This window comes from Ovis aries, chromosome 2, assembly GCF_016772045.2.
Source record: "Ovis aries strain OAR_USU_Benz2616 breed Rambouillet chromosome 2, ARS-UI_Ramb_v3.0, whole genome shotgun sequence".
Lineage (NCBI taxonomy): Eukaryota > Metazoa > Chordata > Mammalia > Artiodactyla > Bovidae > Ovis > Ovis aries.
In genome coordinates this window covers 170121403-170136024 of record NC_056055.1, presented here as the reverse complement: position 1 = coordinate 170136024, position 14622 = coordinate 170121403, and the positions used below count along the sequence as shown (strand labels likewise).

General features: G+C 39.8%; 1 protein-coding gene across 1 annotated transcript in view; it reads right to left on the bottom strand.

Moving 5' to 3' along the window:
* LRP1B (LDL receptor related protein 1B) overlaps window positions 1-14622 on the bottom strand; it is a 2196232-nt gene that overhangs the window by 132646 nt on the left and 2048964 nt on the right. The window contains exons 78-79 of the mRNA XM_060411151.1: window positions 14097-14320; window positions 12559-12665 (exon numbers count right to left, since the gene is read on the bottom strand). Of these exons, the coding sequence (XP_060267134.1) occupies window positions 12559-12665; window positions 14097-14320 (331 nt within the window). The remainder of the gene's footprint in view (window positions 1-12558; window positions 12666-14096; window positions 14321-14622) is intronic.

The window sequence follows — 14622 nt, the reverse complement described above, 5'->3', positions numbered from 1 at the left end:
AAAGCCTTTGACTGTGTGGATCACAATAAACTGTGGAAAATTCTGAAAGAGATGGGAATACCAGACCACCTGACTTGCCTCTTGAGAAACCTATATGCAGGTTAGGAAGCAACAGTTAGAACTGGACATGGAACAACAGACTGGTTCCAAATAGGAAAAGGAGTAAGTAAAGGCTGTATATTGTCACCCTGCTTATTTAACTTATATGCAGAGTACATCATGAGAAATGCTGGGCTGGAAGAAGCACAAGCTGGAATCAAGACTGTCAGGAGAAATATCAATAACCTCAGATATGCAGATGACACCACCCTTATGGCAAAAAGTGAAGAAGAACTCAAGAGCCCCTTAATGGAAGTGAAAGAGGAGAGTGAAAAAGTTGGCTTAAAACTCAACATTCAGAAAACTAAGATCATAACATCTGGTCTCATCACTTCATGGGAATTAAATAGGGAAACAGTGGAAACAGTGTCAGACTTTATTTTTGGGGGCTCCAAAATCACTGCAGATATTGACTGCAGCCATGAAACTAAAAGACACATACTCCTTGAAAGGAAAGTTATGACCAACCTAGATAGCATATTCAAAAGCAGACATTATTTTGCCAACAAAGGTCCGTCTAGTCAAGGCTATGGTTTTTCCAGTGGTCACGTATGGATGTGAGAGTTGGACTGTGAAGAAAGCTGAGCACTGAAGAACTGATGCTTTTGAACTGTGGTGTTGGAGAAGACTCTTGAGAGTCCCTTGGACTGCAAGGAGATCCAACCAGTCCATTCTAAAGGAGATCAATCCTGGGTGTTCTTTGGAAGGACTGATGCTAAAGCTGAAACTCCAATACTTTGGCCACCTCATGCGAAGGGTTGACTCATTGGAAAAGACTCTGATGCTGAGAGGGATTGTGGGCAGGAGGAGAAGGGGATGACAGAGGATGAGATGGCTGGATGGCATCACTGACTCGATGGACATGAGTTTGAATGAACTCTGGGAGTTGGTGATAGACAGGGGGCCTGGCGTGCTGCAATTCATGGGGTTGCGAAGAGTCGGACATGACTGCGTGACTGAACTGAACTGATATATATATAAATTTCTTTCTATATATATACACATACACACACAGTTATTTATGAGTTTTAGCAAAATAATGTGTCAAGGAATTAAAAAATAATCCTTAAGTTTTTATCTATCTCATTTAATTAGAGATCTTTTGTTGGCCAAGGACAAAGGATTTGCTGAGTGAATCAAATAATTATGACTATACCAGGCCAGTATGTACTTCTTTATTTTTCTGTTTAGTCAGCAACTGCCACAATCTGAGAAGATCTAAAAGTAACACAAATAAGCATTTGGATATCAGATAATATGGTATTTAAATCAAACTCATGTAATCTACATGCCCTTCTCTTGACGCCCTTCTCTTGGAGGGAAAAATGAAAAGCATTCATTTTTAAAAGAAATTAATTAATACATATTTGTAAGGTACCTCCCTTGCCTCATACACTGTCAGGTCCTAGTATGTAACAAAGATTGAAACAGATCATGTTCCTACTCTTATGGTACATCCTACTCACCCACCACACAACTGACTGAATCAGAATATAGATTATGCTTCTTGCACTTAATATTGGGCCTAAAACATTTGTGAAAAGAGAACTTAATACCATAACATAGGTTAGAGTATTAAAAATGGTATGCATTCATATCTTCACTCATTCAACACATAATTAGTCTTGAGGAGAGTGGTGTAAGATGGCGGGGCAGAAGGACATGTGCTTATCTTCTTCTACAAGAACTCCAAAACTACAATTCACTGCTGAAAAATCATCTGTTGGAGAATGTTGGATCCCATCAAAAAAGATACCCCAAGTCCAAGGGCAAAGGAGAAACTTCAACAAGATGGTAGGAGGGGAGAAATCACAATTAGAAATAAACATGTTAACTGCCTGAGATGCTCAGAGGGCTCAAACCTTGTGTGCACCAGCACCCCGAGACCCCACTGAGACTGAGCTAGAACTGTGTTTGAATGTCTTCTGCAAAGGTACAGTTCAGCAGTGAGCTGTTGCAGGGGCAGGGGCTCTGGGTGTAGCAGACCTGGGTATGGCATCAGCCCTCTTGGAGGAAGTCGCCATTAACCCCACCATAGAGCCACTAGAACTTATGCAGAACTGGAGAAACAGGCTCTTAGAGGGCACAAACAGAGCCTTGTGTGCACCAGAACCCAGGAGAAAGTAGCAGTGACCCCATAAGAGGCTGACCCAGACTTTCCCGTGAGTGTCCAAGAGTCTCTGGCAGAGGCAAGGGTCGAAAGTGCTCTGCTGAGGGGTCAGGGGCACTGAGTGCAGCAGTACAGGCATGGGGCCTTTTAAAGGAGGTCACCATTGTCTTCATTACCTCCACCATAGTTTGGCCTCAGGTCAAATAACAGGGATGGAACACAGCTCCACCCATCAATAGAAACTGGATTAAAGTTTTACTGAGCATGGCCCTGCCCATAGGAACAAGACCCAGTTTCCCCCAGTCATTCTCTCCCATCAGGAAGTGTCCATAAGCCTCTTATACTTATCCACCAGAGGGCAGAGGGAATGAAAACCACAGTCACAGAAAACTAACCAAACTGATCACATGCAGCACAGCCCTGTCTAGCTCAGTGAAACTATGAGCTATGCCATGTAGGGCCAGCCAAGAGTCAAAAATGCAGTACTGGAATGCGATCTCAAAAATGACAAAATGATCTCTGTTCATTTCCAAGGCAAACCATTCAATATCACAGTAATCCAAGTGCCCCAACCAGTAATGCAGAAGAAGCTGAAGTTGAATGGTTCCATGAAGGCCTACAAGACCTTCTAGAAATAATATCCCCAAAATATGTCCTCATCTTTATAGGGGACTGGAATGCAAAAGTAGGAAGTCAAGAGCTACCTGGAGTAACAGGCGAATTTAACCTTGGGGTACAAAACAAAACAGGTCAAAGGCTAACAGAGTTTTGCCAAGAGAATGCACTTGTCATAACAAACACCCTCTTCCAACAACACAAGAAAAGACTCTACACATGGACATCACCAGATGGTTAAAATCGAATCAGACTGATTATATTCTTTCCAGCCAAAGATGGAGAAGCTCTATATAGTCAGCAAAAACAAGACCAGGAGCTGACTGTGGCTCAGATCATTAACTCCTTATTGCCAAATTCAGACTGAAATTGAAGAATTGGGGGAAAACCACTAGAGCATTCAGGTATGACCTAAAGCAAATCTCTTACGACTGTACAGTGGAAGTGAGAAATAGATTCAAGGGATTAGATTTGACAGACAGAATGCCTGAAGAACTATGGACAGAGCTTCCTGACATTGTATAGGAGGCAGTGATCAAGATCATCCCCAAGAAAAAGAAATGCAAAAAGGCAAAATGGTTGTCTTGAGGAGGCCTTACAAATATCTGAGAAAAGAAGAGAAGTGAAGAGCAAAAGAGAAAAAAGATAGATATACCCATTTGACTGCAGAGTTCCAAAGAATAGCAAGGAGAGATAAGAAAGCCTTCCTCAGTGATCAATGCAAAGAAATAGAGGGAAATATTAGAATGGGAAAGACTAGAGATCTCTTCAAGAAAATTAGAGATACCAAGGGAACTTGTCATGCAAAGATGGACACAATAAAGGACAGAAATTTTATGGACCTAACAGAAGCAGAAGATATTGAGAAAGGGTGGCAAGAATACAAAGAACTAAACTAATAAGATCTTCATGACTTACCTCCAGATAACCACGATGGTGTGATTACTCACCTAGAGCCAGACATCCTGTAATGTGAAGTCAAGCAGGTCTTAGAAAGCATCACTACAAAGCTAGTGGAGGTGATGGAATTCCAACTGAGCTATTTCAAATCTTAAAAGATGATGCTGTGAAAGTGCTGCACTCAATAAGCCAGCGAATTTGGAAAACTCAGCAGTGGCCACAGGACTGAAGAACGTAGGTTTTACTCCAGTCCCAAAGAAAGGCAATGCTAAAGAATGCTCAAACTACCACTCAATTGTCATCTCACACACTAGCAAATTAATACTCAAAAAATCTCCAAGCCAGGTTTCAACAGTATGTGAACCATGAGCTTCCAGATATTCAAGCTAGATTTAGAAAAGGCAGAGGAACCAGAGATCAAATTGCCAACATCCGTTGAATCATCACAAAAGCAAGAGAGTTTCAGAAAGACATCTACTTCTGATTTATTGACTATGCCAAAGCCTTTGACTGTGTGGATCACAACAAATTGTGGAAAATTCTTCAAGAGATGGGAAAACCTGACCACCTACTCTGCCTCCTGAAATCTGCACACAGGTCAAAAAGCAACAGTTAAATCTGGACATGGAACAAGAGACTGGTTCCAAATAGGAAAAGGAGTACGTCAAGGCTATATACTGTCACCCTGCTTATTTAACTTATATGCAGAGTACATCATGAGAAATGCTGGGCCGAATGAAGCACAAGCTGGAATCAAGATTGCTGGGAGAAATATCATAACCTCAGATATGCAGATGACACCACCCTTATGGCAGAAAGTGAAGAACAAAAAAGCCTCTTGATGAAAGTGGAAGAGGAGAGTGAAAAAGTTGGCTTAAAACTCAACATTCAGAAAACAAAGATCATGGCATCCAGTCCCATCACTTCATGACAAATAGATGGGGAAACAGTGGAAACAATGAGAGACTTTATTTTTTGAAGCTCCAAAATCACTGTGAATGGGGACTTCAGCCATGAAATTAAAAGATGCTTGCTCCTTGGAAAAAAAGCTATGACCAACCTAGACAGCATGTTAAAAAGCAGAGATTTTACTTTGCCAACAAAAGTCCGTCTAGTCAAAGCTATGGTTTTCCAATAGTCGTGTATGGATGTGAAAGTTGGACTATAAAGAAAGTTGAGCGCCAAAGATTTGATGCTTTTGAACTGTGGTGCTTGAAAAGACTTTTGAGAGTCCCTTGGACTGCAAAGAGATCCAACCAGTCAATCCTAAAGGAAATCAGTGCTGAATATTCATTGGACGGACTGATGCTGAAGCTGAAACTCCAGCACTTTAGCCACTTGATTTGAAGAACTGACTCATTAGAAAAGACCCTGATGTTGGGAAAGATTGAAGGTGGGAGAAGAAGGGGATGACAGAGGATGAGATCATTGGATGGCATCATCAATTTGATGGATATGAGTTTGAGTAAGCTCTGGGAGTTGGTGATGGACAGGGAAGTCTGACATGCTGCAATCCATGGAGTCGCAAAGATTTGGACAAGACTCAGTAACTGAACATATACTGATTATAGGTAATATTCATATACTAATCATAGGGGATATATCAAGAATATTCATAATGGTGTTGGTTTAAGCTGTTTATGATCTTGTTGGGCATATAGATTATACATTAAAGCATTAAAGAGTCAATGATTATATATCATTAAAGCAGTAGGTGATTGAGAACCAAGTATGGAGATAAGCAGTGCTTTTGATGCCCAGAGAATTGAGCTATCCTTTTGATTTTGTAAAGTACACAATGGCAGTGCTGATGGTGAACAAACACAGGGCTACCTGGGTGGTGTGCTAACTATATGATCAGATAGTACAGTTCTAACCTTTGAATGCACAGGAGTTACATAAAGGGACAGAGAGGTTTATATCTACTCCTATTGCTGTTTATGATACTAGTATCACTTACACTCTATTGAGGTACAGAGCATAACCAAATGCACTGAATCCTAGTGCACATAGTCTTCATGTTTGTGTAAAGGAAAAATAGTGTTTTCTCTAAACCCTAGATGTAAATAATAAAATATTACACTTGGAGAGAAAAAGAGATATTATTATAGTTACTCATTTCAGTTTCATAACTTTGGAGTCACGGCAAATATTTATAAACACACACTAAGAAAAGAAATAATATAGGTATACATAAATCTAAGATGTTTCTAAGAAACCATAAGCAATTAATGTATTTGTATGGAAGGACATCTTATAAAATATATTTGCATAAGTGCACATTTTCTCTAGCATATTAATATAATGTATATAATATATTATATATATATATATACTACAGATGCCGAACAATAACCAACTTTCCCTTGTTTCTTTTTAGTAACATGCTATTTGCTGCTGCTGCTGCTAAGTCGCTTCAGTCGTGTCCAACTCTGTGCGACCCCATAGACAGCAGCCCACCAGGCTCCCCCATTCCTGGGATTCTCCAGGCAAGAACACTGGAATGGGTTGCCATTTCCTTCTCCAATGCATGAAAGTGAAGTCTCTCAGTTGTGTCCAACTCTTAGCGACCCCATGGACTGCAGCCTACCAGGCTCCTCCGCCTATGGGATTTTCCAGGCAAGAGTACTGGAGTGGGTTGCCATTGCTTTCTCTGAAATCTAAATTATCTATAATTTCCTAAAAGTCTTCTGATATTATTTTTTATTTATTTGTATATCAGTAACATTTGGCTCACATTACTGAAGAGTTATTAATCACTATAAATTTAAGAGAGATGAAAAGATAATAGTGAGAGATATTTCTCCTTGATGGAATAAAATCCTCCCTAATAATACAAGACTAGCATTTCCAATATTAAGAAATTCAATAAGCAGGTGGGCAATAGATAAAGCAATAGATTTTACATATAGCTTATGGATTTTTTTAAAATCTTTTAGAATTTGAACATATAAAATGAGAAAACTAGTCAACACAGTATACTAAATGATATTTATAAACATGGATAATATTTTTAAGTTGCTATTAGGGAATTATGGGCTTCCCTGGTGGCTCAAACAGTAAAGAATCCACCTGCAATGTGGGAGACCTGGGTTCAATCCCTGGGTTGGAAGATCCCCTGGAGGAGGGGGTTATGGTGAACATTATATAAGATAAAAATGTAAGGTTTTAGTATTAATACATGGCTTATTAGTCCTATAGTTATTCTTAGCCTCTTAGATATTCAAGAAATTATACCAATTAATTTACGTTGGTTTTAATATCTGATTTAAATGAATTATATCAATTCTCCATAAGGTAAATATTATCATATGCAATTTACAAGTGAGGACTTCAGTGTTCAAAAGTTTATACAGTTTGCTCAGTTTTAACACAAGCCTATATAAATTCAAGGCTAAGACTCTTTCTACTACTCTGTATTTATTCTGTGTAAGGCACTATGCTATGTCCAATTGGGTATATCATCTTCCTTTTGAAACTCTTCTGTCAACTACTGTGACACTGAATTCTGTTGCTTTGCTCCTATTGCTCAAACACCTCTGTTGTCTGCACTTTTGACTTTAACTCTTCTAAACATAACCATCTCACACATTTCTGCCCTTTCTGCTCTAGGAAGTTTCTTTGTTTCACCCTCCCTCATTCATCTTAACAACTCCATCCAGTTTAAATTATCAACTTTCTGTTGCTAATTCCCCAAACTAAGTTTCTAGTTCTGCTTTGAGCTGCAGAACTAAAATTTACAGTAATCTCTGAGATAGCTTCATCTGAGGATTTCCCAGGTGGTGCTGGTTGTGAAAAATATGCCTGCCAATGCAGGAGATGCAAGAGACGTGGGTTTGATTCCTGGGTCAGGAAGATTCCCTGGATTAGGAAATGGCACCCTACTCCAGTATTTTTGCCAGAACGATTCCATGGACAGAGGAGCATGGTGTGCTACACTCCATGTGGCTACAAAGAGCAGAAGGAGCGCGTGCACGCGCGCGCACACACACACACACACACACACACACACACACACACACACACCCCTCCATCTCATTGATTTAGGTTGGCCATGTCTACAAGTGCAACACATGATAACCAGGGAATAGCATTCTCTTCATAAACAAACTTTCCAAAAACCCCTGTCTCAGGCTCCCTCCTAAGGATCTCAGACTGGCAATTCTAGAAATAGCTTCCTGAGTCATACTTTAAAATGAAAATAATGCCATGTATACTATGACTATGAAAGTGAAAGTAAGTGAAAGTCACTCAGTCGTGTCTGACCCCATGGACTATACAGTCTCCAGGCCAGAATACTGGAGTGGGTAGCCTTTCCCTTCTCCAGGAGATCTTCCCAACCCAGGGATCAAACCCAGGTCTCCCTCATTGCAGGCAGATTCTTTACCAGCTGAGCCACAAGGGAAACCGAAGAATACTGGGGTGGGTAGCCTATCCCTTCTCTAACGAATCTTCCGACCCAGGGATCAAACTGGGATCTCCTGCATTGCAGGTGGATTCTTCACTAAGTGAGCTATTAGGGAAACCTTTACTATGACTATGTAAGATGTTAAATCACACAATTTTTTTTTAATCAACTGTCTGAATCTTCTATAAGTCTAAAATTAGTCAAAAGTAAAAAAAGTTCTTTAAAACTAAAATTGTGTTTGAACAGATTATGCCACTTTCCTCAATACCCTCAAATGTCCCCCCTTAAAGCCAGAACAGAATCTAATCCTTATCAGAGTGTTTCAGGTCCTAGATGATCTGCCTCTGTTCAGCTTGTCATTCCCACATATCCTATTCTCCATATGCTCATGTGGAGCACATGCTCATGAGAATATGAGCACGTGAGAATAAGCTCATATGCACAATCTCCAGTTGCTCATATGCTTCAAGGCATACAATCATCCCATGGTATCCATTGGGGATTGGTTATAGGATCCTCTGTGGGTACCAGAACTCACGGATGCTCAAGTCTTTTACATAAAATGGCGTATTACACTCAACCCTTGGACTCAGCAGCTTCAGCAAATTCAGCCTACCATGGATATGGAGGGCCCGCTGTCCTAACATCAGTGCTGGTTTCCTCAGGTGCTAGATTCATTCCTAACTCATGACTTGGATTCTTTCTGTTTGGAACGCTCTTTCCTCATGTATTCACATAGCTTGCTCTCTCTCTTTATTCAGTTATCTTCTCAAATATCACCTTTCTAGAGATGACTTCTCTGATAATCATAACTAAAATAGTACCCTCTCATAACTAGGCATCCCTCATTTTTTTTTACCCTATATGGTTTTAATATACATCTGACATGATGTATCCTATATGTTCTATCCAATATAGGAAAGTCAGTTTCATGAGAATCGGAATTCTCTTAACAAGGGCAGGAACTATTTCTTCAGCATTTGGAAAAATTTCTGGCACCAGCTGAGTCCTTAATTAGTGTTTGTTAAATCATTGACAAGAGGCACATCTATATAAATGAACTCAATCCCAAGTGTTCCTACCTTCTGTAAGGGTAAAAACAATCTATTTGGAGGAAAAGGCAGAAGGTACATTAAAAGTAAATATATATATGTGTATATATATATATATATATATATACATATATATACACACACACACACACATACCAAATATAAAGTTTCTACAGTGAAAAGGACTGCAAAGCCTCACTGTTCAATAACATGTGCTATAGAAAATGTATGCTGTCCTTCTGATGCAGACGTAGTGGTTGACAGTGGGGAGGGAGCAAAAATCTCTGAGGCTTCTGCATTGTGAAAATGTTTTATTGAGGAAGGACTAAATTTAGACCTTACAAGACTGATAAAATTCAGAGACTTCCCTCGTGGTCTGGTGGTTAGAACTTGGTGCTTCCAATGCAGGGGCTGTGGGTTTGATCCCTGGTTAGAGAACTAAGGGGTTTCCCAGGTGGCTCAGTGGTAAAGAATCAGCCTGTCAATGCAGGAGACATAAGAGACACAGGCTTGATCCCTGGTTGGGGAAGATCCTCTGGAGAAGGAAATGGCTACCCACTCCAGTATTCTTGCCAGGAAAATTCCATGGGCAGAGAAGTCTGCTGTGCTACAGTCCACGGTGTCACAAAGAGTCTCATGCAATTTAGTGACTGAGCACAGCACAGCGGGGAACCAAGCTTCCATATGCCACGAGGCCAAAAACATTAGAAAAAAAGAGCAAAACTGATTGGTAAGATTCAGCTAAGTGCATAGAAGTTGGAAGGGTACTGTAGAAGAAGGGATCTGAGAGGAAAATGGCGTGGGAGAAAGAACAGGAACGCAGAAAAAAAGCTGAGTTCTGAAGCAGTCTGGGAAGTACAGAGAGTGTGGACTGGTGGTTTAGATGACATGCTGGAAAGGAGATTTAAGCTAGATAGAAAGAAGCTGTGAATGTCTTTCATACCTTTCTTTCACAAAAATTATTTGGATATTACCACCTTTCTGTCCATTTAGTCTCTCACCCTCTAGCAGGTAATCATCTCTCCCAATGTCATTAACATATAGCTGTAAAAACATCCTAACACAGTGCTACAAACTATGAAAATTTCATGCAGGTGAAATCCTAATAGCCTTATAACTTAGGTAATTTTCAAATAACATCCCCATAATATCACCAACAGTATGATAAGAACCTGAGTTTCAAGTTGGGAAACTATGACATGAAATGTTAATGACTTATAAAGTCACGCTATAAATTATTTTGTCTGCTTTCAAAAATGACTACATTGCCAAATGGAACCAGAAAGCATGGCAACATTATTATATTTAACTTACTATTTCACATTATTTTATATTATTGGAGTATAATTACTTTACAATGTTTTGTTACTTTCTGTTGTACAACAAAGTGAATCAGCTATATATATACACATATTCCCTCCTTCTTGATTACCCCTTCCACCTCTCCCATCCCAGCACTCTTGGTCATCACAGAGCACCGAGCTGAGCTCCCTGTACTATACAGCAGCTTCCCACTAGTTATCTATTTTACACACGGTAATGTATAAATGCAAAGAAATAGAGGAAAACAACGGAATGGGAAAGACTAGAGATCTCTTCAAGAAAATTAGAGATACCAAGGGACCATTTCATGCAAAGATGGGCTCGATAAAGGACAGAAATGGTATGGACCTAACAGAAACAGAAGATATTAAGAAGAGATGGCAAGAATACACAGAACTGTACAAAAAGGATCTTCACGACCTGGATAATCACGATGGTGTGATCACTCATCTAGAGCCAGACATCTTGGAATGTGAAGTCAAGTGGGCCTTAGAAAGCATCACTATGAACAAAGCTAGTGGAGGTGATGGAATTCCAGTAGAGCTATTTCAAATCCTGAAAGATGATGCTGTGAAAGTGCTGCACTCAATATGCCAGCAAATTTGGAAAACTCAACAGTGGCCACAGGACTGGAAAAGGTCAGTTTTCATTCCAATCCCAAAGAAAGGCAATGCCAAAGAATGCTCAAACTACCACACAATTGCTAGAAATGTAATGTTCAAAATCCTCCAAGTCCAGCTTCAGCAATATGTGAACCATGAACTTCCTGATGTTCAAGCTGGTTTTAGAAAAGGCAGGGTAACCAGAGATCAAATTGCCAACATCTGCTGGATCATGGAAAAAGCAGGAGAGTTCCAGAAAAACATCTATTTCTGCTGTATTGACTACGCCAAAGCCTTTGACTGTGTGGATCACAATAAACTGTGGAAAATTCTGAAAGAGATGGGAATACCAGACCACCTGACCTGCCTCTTGAGAAATCTGTATGCAGGTCAGGAAGCAACAGTTAGAACTGGACATGGAACAACAGACTGGTTTCAAATAGGAAATGGAGTACGTCAAGGCTAGATATTGTCACCCTGCTTATTTAACTTCTATGCAGAGTACATCATGAGAAACGCTGGACTAGAAGAAACACAAGCTGGAATCAAGATTGCTGGGAGAAATATCAATAATCTCAGATATGTAGATGACACCACCCTTATGGCAGAAAGTGAAGAAGAACTAAAAAGCCTCTTGATGAAAGTAAAAGAGGAGAGTGAAAAAGTTGGCTTAAAGCTCAACATTCAGAAAACGAAGATCATGGCATCCGGTCCCATCACTCCATGGGAAATAGATGGGGAAACAGTGGAAACAGTGTCAGACTTTGCTTTTGGGGGCTCCAAAATCACTGCAGATGGTGATTGCAGCCATGAAATTAAAAGACACTTACTCCTTGGAAGAAAAGTTAAGACCAACCTAGATAGCATATTCAAACGCAGAGACATTACTTTGCCGACTAAGGTCTGTCTAGTCAAGGCTATGGTTTTTCCAGTAGTCATGTATGGATGTGAGAGTTGGACTTGAAGAAGGCTGAGCACTGAAGAACTGATGCTTTTGAACTGTGGTGTTGGAGAAGACTCTTGAGAGTCCCTTGGACTGCAAGGAGATCCAACCAGGCCATTCTGAAGGAGATCAACCCCGGGATTTCTTTGGAAGGAATGATGCTAAAGCTGAAACTCCAGTACTTTGGACACCTCATGCGAAGAGTTGACTCATTGGAAAAGACTCTGATGCTGGGAGGGATTGGGGGCAGGAGGAGAAGGGGACAACAGAGGATGAGATGGCTGGATGGCATCCCTGACTCGATGGACGCGAGTCTGAGTGAACTCCAGGAGTTGGTGATGGACAGGGAGGCCTGGTGTGCTGCGATTCATGGGGTTGAAGAGTCGGACACGACTGAGCGACTGAACTGAACTGACTGAACTGAATGTGTAAATATTAATGCTACTGTCTCAATTTGTCTCACCCTGCTATTTCATATTTTAGACAGTGTGGGAAACATATCATACCTGTAGGTCTCTGTAAATTCTTTTGTACTAAAATTCTTCTCAGAGTACCATCCATGGCCGCCTCTTCTATGTGGGAGTGGTCCCCGACAACAGTCCAGTACATCATCCTGGAGAGATAGGTCAAGTTGATTAGCCTGGTGACAGTGCTGGCACAGCCCCAAACAAGGTCTGAAAAGATCCTGTGCATTTGAATCACCTTAGAGTCCCTGATAAAGGGACTAACTCTAAATGTACAGCGTAGAGACCTCCAAGAGATGGCCATAGGAATCAAGGTTTTTAAATAGTCATACACTAGTCCCTGATAGCACAGCTGGTAAAGAATCGGGAGACCTGGGTTCAGTCCCTGGGTTGGGAAGATCCCCTGGAGAAGGGAAAGGCTACTCACTCCAGTATTCTGGCCTGGAGAATTCCAGGCACAGTGTAGTCCATGGGGTCGCAAATTCGGACACGACTGAGTGACTTTCCCTCGCTCACTCACACTAGTGTTAGGCTCTCAGTTGTGTCCGATTCTTTGCAATCCCATGGACTGTAGCCCACCAGGCTCCTCTATCCATGGAATTTTCCAGGCAAGAATACTAGAGTGGGTTGCCATTTCCTTCCCCAGGGGATCTTCCTGATCCAGGAATCGAACCCAGGTCTCCTGCATTGCAGGCAGATTCTTTACCAACTGAGCTATGAGGGAAGCCCGTATTTCCCACTAAAATTTGAGAGTTACTGTTTAACAGGATAAACTGTAGTTCACTTGATTCCCAAAGCTCAATTTTGAAAATTTCTTTAGAAGAAGAATATCTCTAACACTTGAAACAATCTTCTTATTGTGACAGAATTCATTTTACCATGGTTGATACATCAATATGTTTTCTTTTATGATAAAGTAACTTTTTTCTCAAACAGAAATAATTTTCTCACTTAGAAGATACCACACTGCATAATTCTATTAAGTAAACAATTGCTTCTTTTTACACAGGATTTAATGATCCACTTTATGGATGATTAGGAGTTTTATTTAACATTTCTTTATTTCTTTTTGGCCACTGCTTATAAATGAAAAATAAAATAATAAAAAAGAAAAACAAATCAAGTAAAATAAAGGACATATTTGTATTAAATTTTTAAAGTTTGTTTATACATATGCTTTTATTTTTTATTACCAGAAATAGCCAAAATCACTAATACTCTACACTTAAAATGGTTAAACATTATATGTAACATCTCAAAAAATCAGTTTTAGATTAACAATAGTGGTTACACTTTTCATATCAGTTTCATTAATCTGAACATACACATAACATATTCAGACGCTAAATGTATAAAGTACATTTTATACAACTGTTCAGAGAAAAACAAAATTTTCACCACCATTTGGTATGAAAAGGACATTCTTTTTTATATAAGGCATAGAGGGATTTTCATAAGTCTTGTGACTCTATTATATGTTGAACACTCATCCAGAGACAACACTATAGAACACAGGTGGGACAATCTCTAAAAATGGATAGTCATATCAAGAAACATCAATAACTATGTTATTAACCTACCCTCTTTTAGGATTTACAGCAATGGCATAGGGTTCTCCAGCCATATTTGTTAAGAGTCTGGTACAGTTGGGGCCACTCAGCTGCCCTACGTTGATAGAGTACCTCAGACTGGTCCAGTGAGTAGTGTAGTAACTGAACCAGTGCATTCGAGAATGGTCAGTCCAATAGATATTTCCAGCAACCCAGTCAACTGCAATGTCCCTGGGCCTTCTAAATTCAGGACACTAGAAGAAAACAAAACAACAAACCACAGTATTGCCAAAAGCAAATTGGTGGAGTTTTCTGTATCTATATATTGAGATTATTTGGGAATCATATTAATATGATCAGGTATTAATTAGTATATAGATTTTTAAACATACTTTATTGTTACTTTTTATAGGTATATAATTTCACAAGTCCTAAGTATACAGTTCATTGGAATTTTACCTATCACTGCCTCTGTTTAACTACCATAGTGTTAGAATATTTCCAGAACTGTAGAAGGTTCACTTATGATATCTACCAGTTAGTATTTCTCTTAGAA